General features: G+C 32.9%; 1 protein-coding gene across 12 annotated transcripts in view; it reads left to right on the plus strand.

The window, feature by feature from the left end:
• Positions 1–24,137, plus strand: part of unc-13 (protein unc13 homolog) — a 403,791-nt gene extending 379,654 nt beyond the window's left edge. For 9 of the 12 annotated variants that reach the window (XM_088194185.1, XM_088194186.1, XM_088194189.1 and 6 more), the window contains 17 exons: positions 3,937–4,087; positions 12,232–12,390; positions 12,457–12,582; positions 13,057–13,218; positions 13,304–13,417; positions 13,485–13,652; positions 13,736–13,957; positions 14,027–14,193; positions 14,946–15,090; positions 15,164–15,295; positions 15,396–15,542; positions 15,617–15,839; positions 15,952–16,080; positions 17,656–17,754; positions 17,840–18,002; positions 19,313–19,439; positions 19,508–24,137. In XM_088194185.1, the coding sequence (XP_088050311.1) occupies positions 3,937–4,087; positions 12,232–12,390; positions 12,457–12,582; positions 13,057–13,218; positions 13,304–13,417; positions 13,485–13,652; positions 13,736–13,957; positions 14,027–14,193; positions 14,946–15,090; positions 15,164–15,295; positions 15,396–15,542; positions 15,617–15,839; positions 15,952–16,080; positions 17,656–17,754; positions 17,840–18,002; positions 19,313–19,439; positions 19,508–19,672 (2,599 nt within the window). In that variant the 3' untranslated portion in view covers positions 19,673–24,137. The remainder of the gene's footprint in view (positions 1–3,936; positions 4,088–12,231; positions 12,391–12,456; positions 12,583–13,056; positions 13,219–13,303; positions 13,418–13,484; positions 13,653–13,735; positions 13,958–14,026; positions 14,194–14,945; positions 15,091–15,163; positions 15,296–15,395; positions 15,543–15,616; positions 15,840–15,951; positions 16,081–17,655; positions 17,755–17,839; positions 18,003–19,312; positions 19,440–19,507) is intronic. The other 3 variants (XM_088194182.1, XM_088194183.1, XM_088194184.1) reach the window with 1 other exon arrangement.
• Positions 24,138–24,377: the final 240 nt, after the last annotated feature.

A 24,377-nucleotide genomic window follows, 5' to 3' on the forward strand; every position in this document is an offset into this window, starting at 1 on the left:
AATAAGAATGATTATAATTCACATAAATTGTCACTTAGATTATATTACTTTTATATTTATTTTCTCTTATATTTAAAATATGATTGCTTATGTAGGGTTCGCTGATAAGTATTTATAAATAATATGTTAACCTTCAGTTAAAAAATATGTATGTAAAATTCGAGCCATGTCGCTCTTCGAAATATTTTTTTAAAAAACAATATAAAATTGTCATTACATACAGCGTGGAGAAAAATTGACAGGCTTAATTTAATTTGTTGTAATATAGTACACCTTGTTGAGATCTGCCACAAAAATTTAGTCGTAATAAATCTATTTTTTTTATGACTATATATAATACATATAATCAGATATGTTTGAACTAGATTTAGTAGATTTTTACAAGATATCAACTTTTTTCACATATCCAGATGATTTTGTTTGGCATCGGTTTTAACAGGATTTCAATTAATCTAGAATACATGATTTTACCAAGTATCATATCACGTACTTTCATAATGATTGCAAAATAATTACACTAGCACAGGTTTAAGCTATATGCTGCTGTGTTTTACACATTCAGTGCGAAAGACATGATTACAATAAAAAAAATCTATAGTGAGACGTTATTTATGAAGTCCAGATTATTTTTTGTGTTACTAGATATTGGAAAACATTTAGCATTAAATGGCTTAACAATTTTGGATACCAACTATAATAAATTTGTCAATATCCATTAAAAAAAGCTAAGATGGATTTATTGTAAAAAACACAAATAACTAAAAAATCTGCACGCTTTTAAAAATTACTGACCATTACTCAGACACAAAAACTCTCAAAATTAATGTTATGCAAGCCGATAGCAGGTAGATAATCTTTAAGTCCAATTGTTGCTGGATTCATACAACCCAAGATGAAAGCAACTGTCAGGCAACAAGAATATTATATTAAAATACATTATCATAAAAAACAGAGATTCTAGTTTTACTCCAAATCGAAAGCAACAAGAAAAATATTCTAAAATATATTGTTAAAGAAAAACTAAGATATTAGTTACACTCCAAATCACACAGGATTAGTCCAAGTCGGGAAAAAAGTATCGATGATTTTTGCTATTTTCTCAATCGTATAAGACGTAACGCTGCTATAGAACAACCATTTCCTAAGTAACACTTAAATTTCACACTATGCTTCTACTTGAAATACATGAGAGGTAAACTCCGAACTCGCATCCAGTGGAGCTTACGCCAAATAGAAACAAGCGTGCTTTGCTTCAGTGCACTCTAAAGACAGAGGCTTGGCCTGACCTTCTACTTAAGCTGTCGCAAGTGATAGCCGTAGTTAGGTAAACCAGCGCAAAACTATTGATGGTCTCCAGTATTGCTGATCAATTCAAGGACACTGAAAAGGGATATCAAGAGTTAAAGAGCCGGAGGGTAGTGGTCAGTCGCTTCAACAGAAGAAAGAAGGATAATGCAGCTATACTGTCTTTGGCGCAAAAAAAAAGGGTAACGATTCTAGAAAAAAAATATTTTAACGCATAAAAAATAGAATTGCCAGGTTCTGTAGAGTACATAAACTCTTTTAAATAATGGATAAAGACAATAAAATCAAATGATTAAATAATAAAGTATTGAATCGAAAACGATGAGCATTAAAATATTGAAACAGTATAGGACTAGCTGAAGATTGGAGGTAAATAGCCAATGTGAAGAGCGTCTGTGGAGAAAGCAAAGATCCAGAATATATTTTTTGTAAATATATTTATCACAAAAATAAAGTGTACTTTAACACTATACAGGCTGATGACAATATGTGTGCAATGATCTGAACAATTGTTCACGGCCGATGGTATAGCATGTGTGCCATGTTTCCGCCAACAGTTGCTGTTTGGTGACACAACCCCTGCGCCACGTTTTTGTCAACATTTTTTGTCTATGGTATAACCCATTAATAATTTATTTTTATTACTATTTATTATTGAATTAGAATGACATGAATAGAATTGTGTAAAATAATTCATTTTTTTTTTGTTTCAATTCTGTTTTTTTATTGATAGTGTTTTTATTCTTTAGTGATATCTAGGTATTTTACGAAAACAGTAAAATATACAATATCAATTTAATCCTAATTTTATTTGAAATGAATGAAGTATTAACCTTCAAGATCATTTCAATGTTCTAGGATAAAGGATGTTTTTGGTGATCATATACAAAAAAAATCTCTTAGTGTTCTTACACGGAAACATGCAACATATAAATGCCCATAAGAAAAACATGAATTCTCTAAATTTAATCCACATATTTGCAACGATTGTCTTTGTGATTTTTTTATCATTATTGAAAAAGTTGTTTAATTGAAAATTGCAATCATTTGAATAGGAATGGTATATCAGTATCATTGGTGTGCTTGGTAGCAGCACATCTTCTCCTTTGAATTTTCCAGTTAAAATTGCTGCTTCGAATCCATTTTTTAACAATTTATTGACCATGGCAAAGACGGAACGGATTAACGTTAATTAGAACAATGAGAAGGATCACCAATCTTCAAATTTATGATGTGTAATGGCAATCCAACTAAATCAAGTAAATTCAAGAATTCAGTTGTACAATTTACTGCTTCATCTTGATCAATATCAGAATATAAAAAAATGTATTATTTCATGTGTATGATGTCATTATACCAGGAGTTTGAGATACATTTTATTAATAATTTTACACGACAGTGACATCTAAAACTTAATTTACGAGTTTGATGTGGCAACCGTAGGTTATAGAGAACGGCGGCGAGCATATAAAAGTTAATTTATACCTTATAAAGCAAAATACAACGACGGCGATGTGACATCATGAAATGTCGTCATATCGCGATCGCGTTTGAGCCCGACAACACTATTAAAACAACAGTGTTACCTGTCGGATTTTATTTAAATTTCTCTCTAAACACTCCCGGCACTAATAAAAACAAACTGTGAAGTTTTCAGCAAAATCAGTCAAAATACTTTTTGAGTCTGTAGAGTACATACATACGAACATTTCCTTTTATTTATATAGATTAAAATGGAGTGATCCTTGAGTTTTCTAACAAAAATTTTATTTAAATTGCTTTTTTAATTTTTTTTAAATATTACTTCTTAAAACGAGTCTCTGTCATCTAGTGAACTGTAGTGTTCATTATAACATCTGGGTAGCCTACAGTCTAAAATTATCTTAAAGATACATATCATATCGGCTCTGCTTATTGTTGCCAAAAGATGCCCGTAAAAAAATCATAATATAAAATAGCGTATTTTTGAAAACTTCCCGCTGCGCAGCTTAATATTTTTAATTAAATAAATCAACAGTTAAACCTGGATATTATAATAACAAGTTTACAGATAATATTTGAAAAAATCAGTATTTGATTAAATTAACTAATCATGCGTTTGTCCCGCTTAATAATAAGTCGAATGTAGCCCGCGAGGTTAAAATTGTTGCCTATTCTTGAACTATAGAATAATTCCGGACAGAAAGGATTTCACGCAATATGCGTAGACTCATTTTTCAAGATTTACTTGGTCATTTTAAGAAGTGCTAGCGCTAGAACAGTTGTTATTTTAAAGATGTATTTTCACATTAAACAATGTTTTGAAAATATTAAAATAATATTTCTTATGTTATTCTTTAGGATATTTATTTTTCTGTAAATAAAAAATGTATAAAATAAACGATTTAATAATATTTACCACTTTTAGTTGTTGTAAATTGTAGTATTAAAAACGTTTTCGTTCACTTGCAGTACTTATGTTTTTTTAGCATTTTTACTTTAACTTAATTAAGTTATAAAATTATTCCAACCGACGCTTGAGTTTCGAGTCATAAATTTGTAAACCTCAGATTTGGAAAGGGGGAACGTAACCATGAACATCCCGCATGCTGTTGTGTATTGTAATAATAATAATTATCATTTATGTTTCAGGCATTTCCACTGCCTGTCCACCAAGTATCTTTGCGCTGGAGTGCCGGCGGTTATGAGTACATTACTGGCTAACATAAACGCGTATTACGCCCACACTACGGCATCATCAGCAGTTTCAGCCAGTGATCGTTTTGCGGCTTCCAATTTTGGTGTAAGTAATATAATTAAAGCTACAACATACTAAATCCCATGTGTGTGCAGAGCAAATTTAATAACCGCTCTGTATAATGAATTGCTTGCTAAAACGCGTTGACTGTACACTGTTTAACTATACACTTAGGAGTTTGCTTTAACTACTCGGTATCAGGGTCTTAGCAAACAATTTGTATTTTAGAATTACCAACGAAGCCCGATAATGAATTAAGCACTAATGTCTCTTAAATTATAATACTAGTACGTATAATAATCCCTTTTGATACCAAAATAAACATTAATTTGAAATCTCTTTAAATATAATAAAAATATGAAAAATAATAGCATTGGCCTGTAATATAAATTTTATATCTATATGTTTTAAAAATATAATCAAAGATAAATTTGAAGTGTATTTAATAAATATGTATGTTCTAGAAAGTAGTCCTTCAATATTTATTTCATAAAACATTCTATAAAAGCTAATGAAGAACAGCTGACAGGTAATGATTATCTCGCTGGCCGACCAAGTGTACGTGAAAGGACAGTTGAATGTCGATCACGGAATGTAATGGCGTGCACCGCCACTGAATGAACATGAAATGTTTTTGATGAGCTTTATATATCATATTATTTTGCTTGTATCTTGACTTCTGGTGTTTATTATTCTCTGGTTACACATCTTTATTTCGACTGACCAAAGATGAAAGTTTCAAAGTCCCCAATCTTTGATTTGCATATTATTTGTCGTACAACAAATATGCTGAATCCAATTTGTACCTCATTTATCTTATGTTCATCGATTGCGATGTTGTAATGTGTTTCTTCTCGCAAATCTTGATTAGCATAATAATCGTTCATTCACTTGTTTCGGGAACACTACCGGTGAATTTATTTCAGGTGTATTGCAATGATTTTTAATGGCTTTGCGGGCAGTCAGCGGTTCTTAATTAATGGTATCCACAGTACTCCCTATCTAGCAATCCAATTTGTGGAATTAAACTAGAAAGATAGACTGTGAATTTTCGCAGAATTTTTAGTGAGGTCTTAATGCCCAGCGTATCAGCGCAAGTAAGTGTGCAGGATGGTCCTAATGTGCAACATGTATCGGCAGATAGGAAAAGTGTTCTGCTAGAGTAGTTTCGTAATCTTGCGTGCATAATGTGCACTTTGCCTGTATCTTTTTTTGCAACATTTGTACAGCAAACTGTACAAAGTAACCTCTATGAATCTCTTAGCTTGCTTCTGATACTGCTAGTGCATTTCTTTAAAAGTATCCGGTATTATCCTGATTGAATTTTCTCAACGTAAACGGTATTTTCCTACACTACTCATTCTTCATTATGAAATATTGGGGGTTCGGGACAATTTGTCGCTTGTCCGCGACATTTTTAGCCGATATGTGCCTCCTACCTTAAAACATAGAGGATAAGGATATTACTGCATTTTAAGTACACGATACTGCTAGATTTAAAGATGCCGTTTCCAGTTGTCACAACCTTTCCTCTTGCTTCACGACTACCCGTGCCGTGCAAACACCACGAGCGATTTTCATATAGGTCCGTCTGCAACGATTTCTGCACCCAGCCACTCGATGTCAGGTTTAATCAGAGAGCTTCAGGCTTCCGGCTTTACGTCGGGCACCACAGTAATGAGTACTCTGCATCATCTAATTTGCCATTGCAACAATTGCATTTTGCCAAGGCTTATTTGCTTATCCTATGTAAATAAGCAGCAAAGCATCAATGTCCGGTCATTAGCTATGTTGTATGATATTCCAAAAAGGTGTTTTTCTTAAGCTATGCTAAAATTGCAATTATCAATCAGTGTGTGCGCCTTCCTTTGTCCTCTCTGTCCTATTTTTCTTGCCACTTCTCCAGCAACTCCCTGCGAACTATTTTTTCCACTTACTAAATGTTTAGTGCAACAACAAGCAAATCCACTAGTGGGACACCGGCAATCACCAACATGACGCATTCTAACACAGTCGAGAAACCCAATATTATTTGTAGCACACTTCTACGTTGTACCAAGGCTAGGAATTTCCTCGTGCGATCCATATTCATGCTCTCTGCCTATATCGAAGCTCCATACAATAGTACAGAATGCACTTCGCTGTTTAGAAGCTTCTTCTGGTTAGGCTTTACTCCTCCCATGTTAGGAATAATTTTCCTAAGGCTTTTGGCGACAAGTTCAGCTTTTGCCATAGTGCTTATTGAATGTTCCCTAAAACTCTCATATACAGAGAGTGTACTACTTTGACATCTGTGCTTGGACCACTGCCATTACCAGTACTTGGACCCTACGAGTCCAACCCAATGAGCGGATACCAAGCTTTTGACAGCCGGATGAGCGGAATCCATTTCCCGTAGTTCTACGTTATTTATTAGAGTTTCATTAGTATTTCTTTCGAGCGCACAAGGAGACGTTCTCTCGTTGACTGCCTGAATTGCTTTGCATTGCGTGCGTTAGCACTTCGTTTCGTTTCATCCTTGTTACAACACCACCCTCCGTTATCTTCGAGGGATGTCTATGTTGCTGCAGTCGCAGCATTGGCCCTCGGTTCCCTAAGGGCCGAGCCCTTTGGCCTGCTTGCGTCGATATGCTATGCTTTGTTCGTCATAGGTAGCGCGTTTCGCGCTACCTCAGGTGGCCAGTCCGAGAGTTTACTTCCCCTCAAGGATTTGACAAGGCAAACTCCAGCGTGTAGTCGACTGGCGGTTGACTCATGGGTTTTGGCCAGGGGATAACCGATCAGGTTTTAGGCCTTTAGGTGCAGAGTCACACAATCTGTTTAATCTGTTACAATCCGTTCGCCATTCTCACGACATTTTTCTCAAAGTACACTTACAATACCGACGTACTGCTGCGCGTACAATTTTCTGCGCAGGAGTGGCTGACTAATCAAACTGCGTTAGGTGCATTCGAGGGAGTTTCGCATATTTTTTCTGGATTTCAGCTGGGTTGGCAGCGATTTCGTTGGAGCCCTGTGGATACATTGTTGATTTTCTATTATGTGCTAGAATTTCAGGCTCTACCATGTGTCGCAAATCTTCATTTGTAGGATATTTTTTAACCATAATCAAATGCCAGTGTTCGGTACTCGTATGTGTCGATATGCGATCTGTTTGCCACTCGTACGTCTGTATCATGCTGTTTTTGCCGATATTCCATCTTGGGTTGACGCTTACATCTGACGCTTGGGTTGAAGCTTATTTCAGGCGCGATTAGGTGTCGCATTCATACAGAGAGGTCAACGGTCATTTTTGTCTTCCAAGTAAAAAAATAGTATCGACGTTCGTCTATATTATTTTGTGCGCATTTGATCGCTTGGTTCATTGCGCGGTATGTGTTGCTTTAAAGTTTTCCGCGCGTTTCAATACGTTGGCGGAAATGTAGGGCAGCGTAATGGCATGGGTGCCCTTGGACATCTTCTGTCACAAAATTAATAATAATGATTGGGGGCACATTTTTTCTTCCCCAAAGTAAAAAGTGCTACTGTTCAAACGTTGATTACGCGATGATCTTAGCATGGTCAACGTTTTCCTTTTTTTAAATTGAGTCGTAAATGCCAATCGCTCTTAGACAGTCTCATTAATGTTCATCGTATTGAATCTCTGCTCTGTGCGGCTTTTGATTTTGCGCAGAAGCGGGGTTAATGGAAATCCGTGGAACGTGTTGACTGCCGCGCAGTTTTTTTCTGCGCAGGAGCATGTGACCAATCTAACTGCGTCTAACGTATTCGGGAGTTTTTGTAATTTCTTCCAGATTTCGGTGAGGTCAGCAGTGCATTTCATTAGAACCTTGTCAACACGTTGGCTATTTTTTGTAGTGTGCTAGAATATCAGGCTCAACCATGTGTCGCAAACCAACATTTGTAAGTTATTTTTAAGCTATAGTCATAAGTCTGTATTCGATATCCGTATGTATCAATATTTGATCCTTTCGCCAATCGTAAGTTTGTACCCTGCACACTGTTTTTGACAATTTCCCGCCTTACGTAGACGCTTGCGTCTGACCCAATGTCAGCGAAGAGTGTCCTTCCTCTCGGTCCTTTAAGATTAAGCAGCGCGTTCTATCCATAAGATTGAAATGTATTTCCGTCGTTCTTTTCTTATTTCCCGTGACCTAGCGTCGCAAAAAGTGCAAAAATTTTTAGTTATCTGTCCATATGTTAAGTAAAAAAAAAAGTAGTGTCGACGTTTCTTCGTTCTTTTGTGTGCATTCGTTTGCTTGGTACATCGCGCGGTATGTTTCGCTTTCAAGTCTTTTGCGCGTTTAAGTATATTTTCAAAGAATTTGAGCAGCACCGCGTGTGTAGTCTTGGGAATCTTTTGTCGAAAAATTAATAATGATAATTATAAGCACTTTTTATTTTCCCTAAAGTAAAAATGCGACTGTTTGGACGTTAGTTACGCGATTATCTTAACACAGTTAATATTTTCTGTTTTTTTTTGTGAAATGGGTCAGCAACTGAAAATTTCTCTTAAACGGCAATACTGTACATCGCGTCATCTCATCAAAGGCGGCTTTTGATTTCAGTGGGTAGTGGGCTTATCGGGTGTCCGTGAACCATATCGACGTACTACTGCGCGTCTTGTTTTCTGCGCAGGAGCGAGGTTATCAAGGGTCCGTGGATAGTATCGACGTACTGTCCCGCGTTTTGTTTTCTGCGCAGGAGCGGGTGCTCAATCGAACTGCACCGGGCGCATTCGCGGTGTTTCGCATATCTCTACTGATTTCCGGCCGGGTCAGCGGTGCACTTCGTTGGAGCCTTGTGGACCGGAGTCTCTCGCACATTGTCGATTTTCTATAGTGTGCTAGAATATCAGGCGCAATCATGGGTCGCAAACCAACATTTGTAAGATATTTTTAATCCAGTTTTAAGCCATTGTTCGGTATCCGTATGTGTCGATATGCGATCCTTTCGCTATTCGTAAACATGTAGGGTGCGCGCCGTTTTTGCCGATTTCTCGCTTTGGGTAGACGCTTACGTCGGACCCGATGTCGACAAAGAGTCTCTTTTACTCTCCCCCCACCTCGGTTTTTATTTCGGTCGCAATAAGACGGCGCGTTCTCTCCAAGAGGTTGACGGGAATTTTTATCTTCCTCTTTCGATTATCAATGGCCTTGCGCTGCAGGAAGCCTAAACACTTTTAGTCACCGGTCCATACGTTTAGTAAAAAACAGTGTCGACCTTCATCTTTGTTCTTTTGTGTCGTTCAATCGCTAGGGTTGCAGCGCACAATATGTGTCGCTTTCGAATTTTTGCGCCTTCTAGCAAACATTTTACTATCTCATCAAAACACCAGCTTCTGTCGCAAAATTATTACCAAAACGTGAAGTGAATTTTCTCCTTTCTTAAATAGAAAATACTTAGGCGTTGATTGCAGGATGATCTTAGAACGGTCGATGTTTTCCGTTTTTTCTTGAAATGGATCGGTGAATACCAGATGATTTATTTTTTAAATAACTTTTGCTTTTGCGGGGTAGTGGCTTATCGGGGTATGTGGGCTGTATCGACGTACTGGTGCGCGTTTAGTTTTCTGCGCAGGAGCGTGTGCCCAGGCAGGAGGAGGTGACGAGTCGAACTGCGTCGGGTGCATTCGGGGGGAGAGGGAGGTTGCATATCTCTCCTGGATATCGACCGGGTCAGCAGCCTATATGCGACCTTATGGACTGTAGCTTCTCACACACTGACGATTTTTTTATAGTGTGCGAGAATATAAGCTTCAATAATGTGTCGTAAACCTACACATGTAAGATATTTTGAGTTCGGTGCTCGTTATTAGCAAATACAGTTTTATAGCATTCGCTACTCGTATAACTATATTTGCACTGTTTCTTCTGATTTGTCTGTCCTGGGTAGACGCTTACGTCTGATCCGATGTCAACAAAGAGTCTACCCCTCCCCCTCCGCCTTTATTTCGATCTTGATTAGACAACGGATTCCTTCCATGAGGTCGACGGTCATATTCATCTTCATCCGATTTTTCGTGGTAACGCGTTTCGAGAACCCCGGCAATATGTCTGTACACTTAAAAAAAAATAGTATCGACGTTTGTCTTTGTTCTTTCACTGCTTATTCGAACGCTTTTAGACGCGGCGCGCGGTATGTGTCGCTTTTGCGCTTATCATCAGTGATCCGTGGACGGTATGGATGTTCGTCTTTGTTCTTAAATTGCGCGTCCGATCGCGTTGGATGCAACGGTGGTCAATTGATACAAATGCGTAGTTTATTGAAGTTTAAATTGTAAATTGTTATTAAAGTTATTGTTCCTGCCTTGCAAAGCTACATGTATAATACGTTTGTACCGTGACTCTGCGTAAGAATATCTAGATTAACTTAAAACATAGTTAATTCCTTGCGTTTTGATGGTGACAGTTGGGCTTGAACAAAGTCTGACGAATAAAGCTGCCTGGCTGCCCAAGTTTTGCTTTATGAATTCGGGCTGGGGTCATAATTAATCATTAATGTCGATTTTATGTAAGCTCCACTGATAATGAGCTTGAAGTTTATGAAATTGAAACGTTTTTCAAAGCCGGAAATAGGAATGGTGACTGCTCTATGGCGACATTCTGAATAATTTCATTATCTTAGCGGGTTAAAGATTTAGAAATTCTGTCCGTCATATTATTCATTTCATAAGGACCAATTGCATTCCGCCTCCAACATAGATAGTGATACCAGAAGAACATCAATACTAATAATGACCGGGAACCTGGCTGCAATCGTCGATGGTGATAGCTTAGGTCGAGAATGGAGGTGGAGCACTTCGTTAACGCACAATCTAAAATGCGAAGCCTACGTGATGTTGAAACTACTGGTTGCTAATGAGCCCGTATGTAAGGATCTGTACTCGACCATAGGGAGCAGTTATGGAAACGGTTTTCTTAAGACCAATCGCAGCTGACTAAGGGCTAATTTACACGCTGCCAGTTGCTGGCATGTCAGCTGAAAATTGACTGGCAAGTCACTGGCACGCCAGCAGAACAAATTTGGGCTGATTTACACGTTTCCAGTTGCTGGCATGCCAGCTGGAAGTTGACTGGCAGGTCACTGGCACGCGACGACTGGCATTCCAGTCCACTGGCACCTTACCGTTTACACAGTGTCAGCGACTATAAGAATTATTGTTGTGAAAAAGTGCCACTCACCTTGCGCCAGTACGGTAGTGCAGTAGAAGGAGGAGCTGGCACGCCAGTAAAACAAAAATAAGGGTGATTTTAACGATGCCAGTCAAGGTTGCCAGTCACTGGATGCCAGCGACTAGCACAGTGTAAACGCTTAACGCCAGTCACTGAAGAAGCCAGTGCGTCACTGGCACGCCAGAAGCTAGCAGCGCCAGCAGAACAAATATTTTTGTTTTACTGGCACGCCAGCTCCCCCTTCCACTACCGTACTGGCGCAAGGTGAGTAGCGCTTTTTCGCATCGATAATTATTTCAGTCGGTGGCACTGTGTAAATGGTAAGGTGCCAGTCGACTGGAATGCCAGTCGTCGCGTGCCAGTGACCTGCCAGTCAACTTCCAGCTGGCATGCCAGCAACTGGAATCGTGTAAATTAGCCCAAATTTGTTCTGCTGGCGTGTCAGTGACGCATTGGCTTCTTCAGTGACTGACGTTAAGGGCTTACACGATGTTTTCAGTCGCTGGCATCCAGTGACTGAAAACATCGACTGGCACGCCGACTGTCACCATGTAAATCAGCCTTTAGGTGGTAATGAAAAATCTTTAACTTCAATGTTGCGCTGTTCTCAGCCTTCGGCGGAGTTCTTTAGCTGTTGCGTCGGATAGCCTCTAAGGCACTTTTTCCAAAAAATATTTGGGTGAACACTTGCGTGGATACAAAATTATTACAATTTGCTTGACAAGAAAATTAGTAAGTTTTATAACCTTCGGCAGCTTGTTCAGAAACTGACACTTTATGATGCACATAGAGGAAAAATATTCATTAAATTTGATGATTTCGTGTTTGGGCTAATTCTTATTGTGTAACTTTGCATAAATGTATAAAGTATTCATTAATAACTTATAACCTTTGATGTATTATGATAATCGTCACATAATATTTTTACCTTACTATTGTAAACCTAAAATGAGCATCATTACCATTATTAAAATTTACATTCTTTATTTAAACATAAATCTATTAAAATTGCAGAAAGAAAAGTTTGTCAAGCTTTTGGATCAACTACATAACTCATTGAGAATAGATCTTTCAATGTATCGTAACAACTTCCCGGCATCTAGCCAGGAAAAACTCATGGATCTCAAGAGCACTGTGGATTTGCTCACTAGTATTACATTCTTTAGGATGAAAGTAAGATTTTTATTTTTTTTAATAATAATTTATGATACAATTTACTGATTTGTTCATTTTTATTAGGTACAAGAGTTGAGTAGTCCACCAAGAGCTTCGACGGTAGTGAAGGATTGCGTTAAAGCTTGTCTACGTTCAACATACCAGTTTCTCTTTGAAAATTGCTACGAACTGTATAGCAGAGAGTTTCAGGTACTGTATATCAGTAAAAATATAAACTAATACTTGTTTTTGAAATAATTGCTATTTGCCAAACCAAAAATAAATAATCATATATACGAAAATTTAATTTTGATACTACACTAAAAAGGAACTTCGTTAACTTGACTAAACTTGTTTGATATGAAATACGTTATAAATTTAGAATGTTTGTTTATAAAAGTGAAGCATAAATGAACGCTCAAAAAATAATATTGGTTATCTAACAGCAAACAGTAATGAACCATGTTTTGGTAAGATGCTGAACCTACATTAAGGAACAAGGAGATCGAAAACATTTTTGTGTTTAACATTGGAAATATAAATAAGTTCTCAAATATTTTTATGACAATATTTGCAACTTATTCATTATATTATATATGTATATATAATAAACTCATATAATGTATTTTTATAATTTGCTATAAATATTGAATTCCTATCTTTAATAAAAATAAAAATTCACAGGTCGATCCTAACGAAGCTAAACCTACAGATCATGGACCACAATTGGATACAGTGGACTTTTGGCATAAGCTTATCGCACTGATTGTATCTGTGATAGAAGAAGATAGAAATAGTTATGCTCCTGTATTAAACCAATTCCCTCAGGAATTGAATATTGGCCAGGTAATACTATACTATATATAACTATATATTAGCAATACTTTTATAAACCATCATTAGAGTTTTTAATTATAATTTTTATTTTTAGCTGTCAGCTGCTACCATGTGGTCTCTATTTGCTGTAGACATGAAATATGCTCTCGAAGAACACGAGCAGCATCGTTTATGCAAATCATCAGCTTACATGAATCTCCATTTCAAGGTATTATCATTAAACAATCAGTATACAGTGATTATTATAATAAATAATTATAAAACGTGATTAATAGGTCAAATGGCTGCATACAAATTATGTAAAAGATGTTCCACCGTATTGTGGAGCTGTACCCGAGTATCCAGCTTGGTTCGAACCATTTGTGATGCAGTGGCTCAACGAGAATGACGATGTGTCACTGGAATATCTCAACGGAGCCTTTAACAGAGATAAAAAAGATATGGTTAGATATTATAAATATATATACATATATATTTAAATATAATCTATGGACTATCTATTAATATTATTGAACATTCATTACAGTTCCAAAAATCTAGTGAGCATTCATTGTTCTCTAACTCTGTTGTGGACGTTTTCACGCAATTATCGCAATGCTTCGATGTTGTATCCAAACTTGAATGTCCTGATCCTGAGATTTGGAAGAGATACATGAAACGCTTTGCCAAAACTATTGTGAAAGTGTTGGTAGCGTACTCAGATATCGTTACGAAAGAATTTCCTGAACATCTCAAAGAGGAGAGAATTGTAGGACTATTTTTATTGTTATTTGTGTAAATATTTGGAATTATTTTATACATTATAATATTTGTTTAGGCTTGCATATTGATGAACAACATTCAACAACTAAGAGTTCAATTAGAGAAGATGTTCGGTCAAATGGGAGGAGATAAACTAGAAGCAGACGCTGCTGAAATTCTCCACGATCTACAATTGAGTCTAAATGCATCGTTAGATCATCTCGCAGTTCTTTTTGCTTGCAGGTATAGTCAATTTTTATTAATATTCAAGAACCAATGGCTTATATATATATGCTGAAATGTAGAATACCTGACCATTATTTAATTAGACTACATATCATAAGAAAATTATATTTATCTACTCCAACTGCAGTTTAACCGAAAATTTTACTGGTATTGAAAAATGATTTAAAAAAATTATTACTACATATTTTTTTAAGAACACACATCACATTGTCTACAAAGCTGATCTTTCTAATTATTTGAGGATAAAAAGTATGGTGCAGCTGATAGATGACCTATTTTTATTGGTGTATTTTGCTTATATGACGCTACTAGTTATTCAAATTGTTATCTATTATGATTTTGCCAAAATAAGAAAAGTCCTAAAAAAATATTTTAAATCTCGAAAAAAATATATTTAAATAAAGTGTCAAAAAATAAAAAATAAAAATTATTTCATGATTTTTATATAATCTATATTTATAAAAAAATAATAAATGACATTTTCTCAAAATTTGTTAATTTTGACATGTTTGATATTTGTTCTGTTGTACCTGACCTATTTTTAATATAATCAGATATTAAATAAAATGCTCTACCTTATTTATTTAGGATACTAATGTGATATTCAATACCAAAATGGACCTTCGTCTTAAAAATACGATATTAATTAAAAAATAATTATTTTTTTACTAGAGACATCTGTTGATGGAAGCTATAAAATAAATAGTTATATATTCATAAACTAAAATTACACTTTAAATTCTTTTCAGTTTGGAAACTAGAATTACCGGAGCTGTTAAAGAAGTAGCCGATTTATTGCAAACGGTCAAGGGTGGAAGTGGAACTGGTACGAATCCTCCGAGAGCGCCTCAATCAGAAGCGGATGAAGTACTGAGACCGCTTATGGATATCTTGGTATATTAAAGATCAAGGAGTATCATAGATTTATTATACAAATACTCAAACTAATATTGATGTTATAAAACAGGATGGTTCGTTAACAATGTACGCTGAATCATGCGAGAAGACTGTATTAAAACGGCTCTTGAAAGAACTGTGGAAGATTGTTATGAAGATATTAGAAAAGACGGTTGTTTTACCTCCAATGACTGACAAAACTGTAAGTAAATATTTAATAATTAGAGTTGAACTTAAATAATGCTATAAGTATCTCAGATAATTTATATAATCGGACTATATAACCTGTTTCCTTTTAATAGATGATGTTCAAGAACTTGACTGATAATGCAAAGAATATAGCTGCTAATGCTAAAATCGAAGATATGTCACGATTGTTCAAGAATCATATGGCTGGTAAACAAGATGTGAAACATGCACTGTCTGGAGTAATGGATATCTCTAAGGAGGTAAGAATATCAATTAATTGAACAAGCTTGAGATTTATCTCTGTAATATTTGTATAAAATATTTTTTTTTGTAGCATTTAACTACCGTGGAGCGCAATCTTTCTCCGAAGCAATGTGCCGTTCTGGAATCCGCTTTGGATACTATTAAAACTTACTTCCACGCTGGCGGTAATGGCTTAAAGAAGGCATTCTTGGAAAGAAGTCCAGAGTTGCAATCGCTGCGTTACGCTCTATCCCTGTACACCCAAACGACGGACACTCTAATCAAAACGTTTGTTACTAGTCAACTCAACGAAGGTAAATATACATTTTTTTATATATCATTCTATAAACTTCTCTTGTATGAATGCTTATTAAAATCCAATTCTTAAACAAATCAAATAAACACATATGTTGTGAAAAAACACAGTGCCTCTAAATAACAAAGATACTTTAATGAGACAACGATCAGTGGTCAGTGAACGAGACGAAGGTGAAGAAGGCCTTGAAGGACTCGAAGAACCCCTTAGAGCTGTTAAAAGAAAACCAAGTAGACAAGGTTACGGTTGAAAACATAGATGAAATCTTAAAAACACTTTTTTATAGATAATTTTATTTAGCTTTTATCATCACAGTAAGATATTTTTTATTAAAATTGTACATTTATCCAAGATAATCAAATCATTTTAATACCATATATAAAATATTTTACTGTGAATAAATAAATAGCGAAAAATATTGAATAGTGTAGTGTTTTACATAGAATAAAACTTGTAATTTTATACAAACATTGAACTGTTGAATGCAAATCACGATAACAACTCGCAAAGAAATCGCTTTGACAATTTTGCAAAACGTACAACAATATTGAACATTTTCACCATATTTGCAGTTACACCAATTTGCAGCTTTTAATATGATATATAAATGACTAATGAATATTTTAAATAATCCACATTATCACGTTCATTCATTTTTAGATATTTACTTTTTTTATATGCAAGAACAATGACAATTTTTTTCAAAAAATATGCTTCATAAATTATTATATTACTTATGCTGAGCTATTTAATTATACTTAATATCACTTTTATTTTATTTTTATGTTTTTAATTTACACTTCATTTATTTTATACAACTTTATCTTGCTCTGGCTTATGTTTATATATTATCTATATAAACATTACACCTTTAAATATTATTTTTTCTAGTTTTTAATAACACAGTACAACAAAAATTTTGTCACTAAAATAGGATGACTTGAGTTATATGTATAATTTTAAGCTAATTTCATATGAATCATTACATTTTTACAATGAATTTTTTTTTTAAAAGTAATGATTTAGCTGAAGTCAGCGCTAATATGCATATAAATCTATTTTATTTTATCTTTGTAGCAAAACTATAAAATTGTTGTATAGTTTAGTTATATAGAATACCATTTTATACTATAGGTTTAGTAAAATAATATTTTTAAGTGATATAAATATTACTGTAGAATGAATATGTTAATTAAATACAATTAGTAAATTAGTTAGGGGTTGACTTTATTTATAATAATGGTAAAAGAAAAGATATCTGTAGTGTACATTTTTCATATACATATAAACTTATGCTTCTACTTACTGTAAAAAATATTTGTTATACCCTAAGAATTTTTGTGATATGTTTCATAAATATTATCTACATATATTATACTGCAACAAATTTAGTACTTAATGGTTCATGCGTGTTTTGGTCCAAACCACTAAAAGCTAAATAACTTGCCATTAAATACTTATTTACTCGACTCATGTATACTAGCTTTAAGTAGTTTTCAATTACGCTAATAGATCCTATAAATATTATTTTATTATAAAAAATGTACGTATTATATAAATTGTACATAGGTATATTTACTTTTTAGGTATTAGGAAAATTGCTTTTTTATTGAAATAGGCATATAGTAATACTTTAACACGTTGTTTCAATTATTGCTTCTTCGAATCTGAGTATTTCTAATCATTTTTCATTTATCAAAAGACATCCATTTTATTTAGTGCTAGGTATTATGAAGTGATAAATGAAGCTATTGTGTTATATTAATATTATTCTTTATTTATTAAATAACTAACATGTTTGTAAACATTTTTAGATACTGCGACTTCTGAAGAAGGTAGTTTTGGAGAAGTATCCCTGCAAGTTGATCTGTTTACTCATCCATCAACTGGAGAACATAAAGTCACAGTTAAAGGTACAATTTTATTATATTTTTGTACAGATAGTAAAACAGTCATAATGTTAACATTACTTTAATGCAATTTATTTGTTCATTTCAGTTATCGCCGCTAATGATCTTAAATGGCAGATAGCTTCTGGAATGTTCAGACCGTTTGTTGAGGTCAATCTAATTGGACCACATCTTGCTGATAAAAAGAGAAAGTTTGCCACCAAATCTAAATCGAACAACTGGAGTCCGAAATTGAATGAAACGTTCCATTTGTAAGTTACTACATTTTTATTTACATGAAGTAGTATGTATCTGTTAATTTAAAACTATCTAGTTTAGTATACTGGATAAAAAAGGGTACATTGAAAAATTTTGCTTTCTACTTTCTATGTCAACCCATCTTATATATAATTGTTCTAAGCCTTCTAATAAATGTGACACTGTGCCAGAATTAGCAAAGTTCAATGGGAACAGATTAATCAAATAATTATGTTTTCTAAAGTAAAATTTAATCAAAACAGATTTGCTATTGACAAAAACAAATCGAGCCGAGATTCTCACGTCAAAACTCAAATTGAATCTTACTATAAATAAATCACAATTACACCATTTAGTATATTAAAATTTCGGGATCGCAAATAAAACATCTGCAGGCAGAGCTATTATGTTGGGAAACAGTACGTCTATTCTTGCATTTCTGAAACACAAGGATCTATAACTGGGTGATCGGCGAGTGGTCAATATCGGATATCATCTGACCCTTCAGCTCGGCGCCAGTCGACCACACGCTGGAGTTCACCGTTAACAGTGTGGGAGAGTGATGGACCTCTTTTAAGCTTGAATTCTCAAGCTTCTAAGATGAAGCAAAACTCTGTGAACACCCAACCGAGGTAGCGTCTTTTGGACTACCAATGCATTTTAACGCTAGATGACCAAAAGGGCTCGGCCCTTAGGGACCGAGGGCTAAAGTTGGAACTGGGGCATCACATATAGTGATGTACAAGGATGAAGCGCAGAAATGCAATTGCATACAAAGCTATGCTATGCAAAAGCGATGCAACAGATTTGCAGGTGGTCAGGAGAGCGTTTCCCAAAACGCTCGGGAGAAAAACTACTGAGACTCTTACAATTAATGTAGATCCCGCTCATCCAATCCTTAAAAGTTCGATGCCGCCCATTGGGTTGTACTCGTACTGGTAACGCCAGTAGTTCTTGTAATGGATGCCAAAAGTAGTCGCTCTGACCCTTCAGCTGATGTCCGATATTGACCTGCGACAGCACGCTGCATACTAATATTCCCCGTTCATCAACCTCGAAGTAAGATCTTATAGCTACGCAAGGGCGTATTTACACGTCGATCCCAATGGACAATCTAGGAACTAGAAAGGATGTCACAAATAGTAAACCTACATCTATGCCAGTTACTTGATGTCATTCTAAACTCTAATGTCCATATATGATATAAATTTATGCCAAGTGTCATCTTTGGTCAACATAATTTTTGCTCTTTTTATATATTACTTTTGATATTTTCAGCCACCCATATCATTATTTTTATAAACTTTTTAAATTTTTCCTTTAGTATGATTGGTGGAGAGGAACAACTGGACCCTTTCGAGTTACACATTTGTGTTAAAGATTATTGCTTCGCTCGTGAAGACAGATTAGTTGGCGTGGCCGTCATGCAGCTAAAAGATATAGTTGATCAGGTAATATTATTGTATAGTATATTATTTTTAACACATGGTTTATAATGTTTATTTTGTAACGTTTATAGGGTTCTTGTGCGTGTTGGTTGTCGCTTGGAAGCCGTATTCAAATGGATGAAACAGGGTGGACAATTCTACGCATTCTTTCACAAAGAAACAACGATGAAGTCGCTAAAGAATTTGTCAAGCTCAAATCTGATATTCGCACAGAAAATCCACCACCAAACCCTTAAACGCATAACTATACTTGTAATTGGAAAGGTTTCTACTTTATCTGAGTGACTACTCTTCTCTTGGCTGCATATGATTCGGATGACTTAACATGGGATAATGATCATTGTAAATGGTACATGTATCGATTACGTCTCTTTCTCGATGTAGAAATTTAAAAAAAAAATGTTTCCAAAGACAAAATTTCTTAGCACAAAAAGTGATTCTTCACTGTGCACTGAACTGACTTCGGATGAAATCTTAAGCAAATTTATTTCTGTATTATACAGCCTATGCCTTTTAAAAATTAAAAATGTAGATATATTATATTATATGGTGATGGTGCATATTCATACTTCTCAAAACACATTTTTAAAACCAAATATTTGACTTACTCATTTTTTTTATATTTAATGAATTATTTTTATAATATATCGTTCTTATACTTTTTAAGAAATATGATATCTATAACTCTGATCTTTTCATATTTTTAATTAATTATACAATACTTAGTTTTAATTTTTTATGAATATCAATATATTAAGAATATATTGAGCACAAATATCTATCAAAATAAAAGGTTGTTTCTTAATAATATTTTATAACAATGCATAATATTTAATTTATTTTAATGTTTATTTATTTAATATTCAATGTGTAAAAAAAATTTTTGGGCCTTCAGTGAATTTGTATTTTGTTATTTAATCCTAATTTTATAAAAAAATATTTGTTCATCAATGCACAAATTTTTTTTTAACAAAAAAAAAATTGCATTAAAAGCAAAAAATATGTATGGTTAATGAAGGCTATCTATTAAAAACTCTCTAATATTTTGTTATAACAGAATAATCAATAATGTTAATTGTTCTCTACTGTTGTTTATGAAATATTAAAAAAAAAAATCATATCCCTTTCGTCGTCGCTTTCAACTATAAAATATTCAACTATCATCGCATTAACATTTCTTAGATTGGGAATCAATGTTATGCTATGCGATATGCATTCATATATGGGCTAACTTAACAAAATAATACTTAGATAGGTTATAAAATATTGTTACATAATAATTTTTTATAAGCAATTTAAATTGACCGAACAGGCAATTATCAAAAACGATATCTATAATTATTGTAATCGTGATTTTATCTTTTATAATCTTATTTTATTAATTATGAAATAAAAACCAATGTAGAATTTTCACACAAAAATGTGGTATTACTTTTTTCATAGATTTTTAATTAATAAGTATATCAAATATATAAGGGTTGTTAAAGCATATATGATAATAGTATCAAAAAAAACTGAAAACAGATATTTAAATATGTCTTATTATGTTTAAACTCTTAATCTTCTGCATGTTTACCTTTGCTCGTATTGTGACTCCGTCAATTTGATGTATAAGCTGTTTATTCAAACGATTTTGCCAAAAAATGTCTTATAAAAAATCATATATTCTTTTCATAAAGAACGGTTATGCAGCATCTAAATATATAAATTAAATATTTAATAAAATTGTTCTCGTTGATGTATTCAATAAATATACACATATGTTAAAATGTTTTTATAAGAAATCTACTGTACAGTATGAAAATATCATAAATAGTCTGTTACTAACAAAATCACAACATAGTTTAAACAATTTTCAATGCAGATTGCATGCATGTGAACTGTTGATATATTATTGAAAATTAATTAAAAAATAAATTCATAAATATATAATTAATTATAATACATAAATTATATGAATGTACAGTAAAAAAGTTTATATATATAATATAACTGCGAAAAATATTCTCATTTTAAATATATATTATATATATACCCATAAATTTCTAATAAAATTAAGTCATTTGATAATATATTTATTTTTAAATAATATTAACTTTATCAATTTCTAAAGTTTTCCTGAAGTTAATAATAACATATAAATATTATTATAAAAAGCAGCATTTAAGTACATACATAAATATTATATTGATTAAATATTTGTATAGATATACTTATCCTAAGGATATGGAAAGTAAAACATGCACATATGGACATATACATATACATATATAAATTTGCCATAAAAACGTTTATGTATACCATTTATCTATAAAATTTTATGTAAAAAATATATAAACGAATGCAGCCGCAATGTTGCATTGTGCTCATGTGTTCTATAAATGTAAGTGTGCAAAACTTCAAGCCAACATACATGCTTTTTATTAAGTCATAAATTATTGTAATATGAATACATACAATTTCATTTAAATCAATGTTAACACACTAATTTTGTGTACAATCTAACAATATCTTCTTGAGACACAATGTATTTTCATCAAAATGGAATCATATCGCCTTTGAAACATTGTTAATAAAGAGAGAAAGTTAGTTAGTATCGTCGTTAGTGAAATGGGATTAATCCAGTAGCGGTTAAAACTACATTATACATATATCATTGTACATTTTTGTAATAACTAGCTTTTTGTAAAACCTTACTTGTAATATTTATAGTCAATAAATCTACTCAGACTATATATAATAAATATATATACACACCTAAAATTGAGGATAAGATTGTTATTTTGATATATGGTTGCGTTTTATAACTGCATCTAATTTATGCATGATTGCATTATCGTTCATTGTAAATAATATGTATTTGCGTTACAATAAATTATCCCATTTATGCATGACGAAAATCGTACTAATTATATTATATGATTAAGATTTTTGTTATTTGTTACATAAATATTTTCATATTTTTTACAAGAATAAATATAGTATTGTATCGCCCACTGAAATGTGTGAAGCAGGCATTCTTTCGTTTTTAAATCAAGTAACTAAAAGTAAAACGTATAAAATACTAAATAAAACATCATTTATGCACTCCATCTATTTGTGGGATATCTAAGAATGTGGTGTGAATATTTTTACTTCACGGGACATAGGTATATAGTGAACGAATTGATAATCATATCCAGTAGTGTGAAACTTTGCAAATTAGATTTAATTTTGATTTACTTTAGATTTATAATTTTTTATTATTATTATTAAGCATATATTTATATGCTTAAGACTAATGCTTTATTAATGACAGATTGAATTGTAATATTTGAAGTATATTTGTTCTGTGATATTTATTGATATGTTTAACAATTTATTTTTCATTTTAAACATAACATTGCTCACAATTTAATTGAAAGTATTATTTTTACCTAAATATTTCCCTTGAATTAAGTTTTATATCATCAAAAAATGAAAAAGAGCCAATATCATAGATAATAAATATACATCAAAATTAAATATACTTAAAATACAAGCCAAAGTTCAAGATTATGTTACATCAACTACACAATACATTAGAATTCATTTTCAACATACTTTGAATGGTCATGTATGACTGCAGAAAAATTGTTTTACAGCAACTTTGAATTGCAATAATGTTATGATTATATGTGTACCTTTCGTATATATAATATAATAATATCACAATGCAAAATAATAAAATTTAAAGGCATTCTGTAAAACTGGGTCATATCAAGCTGCTAGCGTATCATTAGAGAGCATTTCTTAGTGAGGACCAATGCCTAAATGGAGATTTTTATATAAATTAGATGATCACCGGTCTATATTTTGGTGATTTAAAATTCATTATTATTTTTTTAAACTAATTATGCAACCCATTCATACAGCGTGACCAAAGCTGCATCTGAATTTATCATGCATATAAAAAACTAAATTTAAATAACATTAAATAAATATAGCAATAAATGTTATTTTTATGAGTTATTATTTTTTTTTAAAGAAAAACGAAACAATGTTTGTTGCTAAAGTAATACAACGTCCATGTTTTTACGCATAACTGTAAAACTAAACCTGGTATTTAAAAAGGTTTATTCTCAATACTTTTTAGATTGTAAAATTATTCTTTTGCGCACACTCACCATTTCTTATCAATAAGAATCGTCAAATCATTTTCAATGAATATAAATCAAACACTCTTGACAATACAACTAATGATATAATGTATCAAATATTGTAGTCTCGTGTGGTCATAATTAAAATAATGTTATTACTGTACTTTTTCGATTTTTATTGAAGAGTGATTATTGAATAAATAAAAAAGAAGATTTTTATCCGAAGATGTGTTTGTTCATCTTCTTATTTGACATTATATAATAATAGTTATTTGTTAATGTAACGAACGGAAATGTGTATGTGAATATAATTTTTATATTTGTGCAATGAATCTAACAAGAATATCATTTGTTTGGTAAATTAACTTTTAATTATTCTTAAAAAAATCTTCCACATATAACGTTAAGTTGTCACAATTGTAAAATTACAATTGGTAGCTTATAAACTATGTTCAGTGAATATAAGAAAATTCAAATTGACCAAATACTTATTACGTATGTTGAATTAACTTGTGAAGATAATTTTATTGTAACTGTGATACTTGATTTGTTGTACTGCCTGTAAATATATGCCATGAACGTTTTTAACCTGTTTTATTTCTTAATTCACATACACCCTTTAAAACTCATATCTCTAAACCATCCATAAGCATGTGTTTAAAATTAAAATTAAAAATATTGCAAGATAAATATATCTACTGACCGCGAGAAATCACTTGTTGCATGCACGCGTTAAAAGCGCCATAAACAAAAATTCTATTAATTTTTACGACTAGTGCATTGCTATGCCGACAAATGCATTTGTAGGTTACCACCAGGGATT

This window comes from Plectrocnemia conspersa, unplaced genomic scaffold (genome assembly GCF_051122295.1).
Source record: "Plectrocnemia conspersa isolate PC_06_02 unplaced genomic scaffold, ASM5112229v1 ptg000010l, whole genome shotgun sequence".
Lineage (NCBI taxonomy): Eukaryota > Metazoa > Arthropoda > Insecta > Trichoptera > Polycentropodidae > Plectrocnemia > Plectrocnemia conspersa.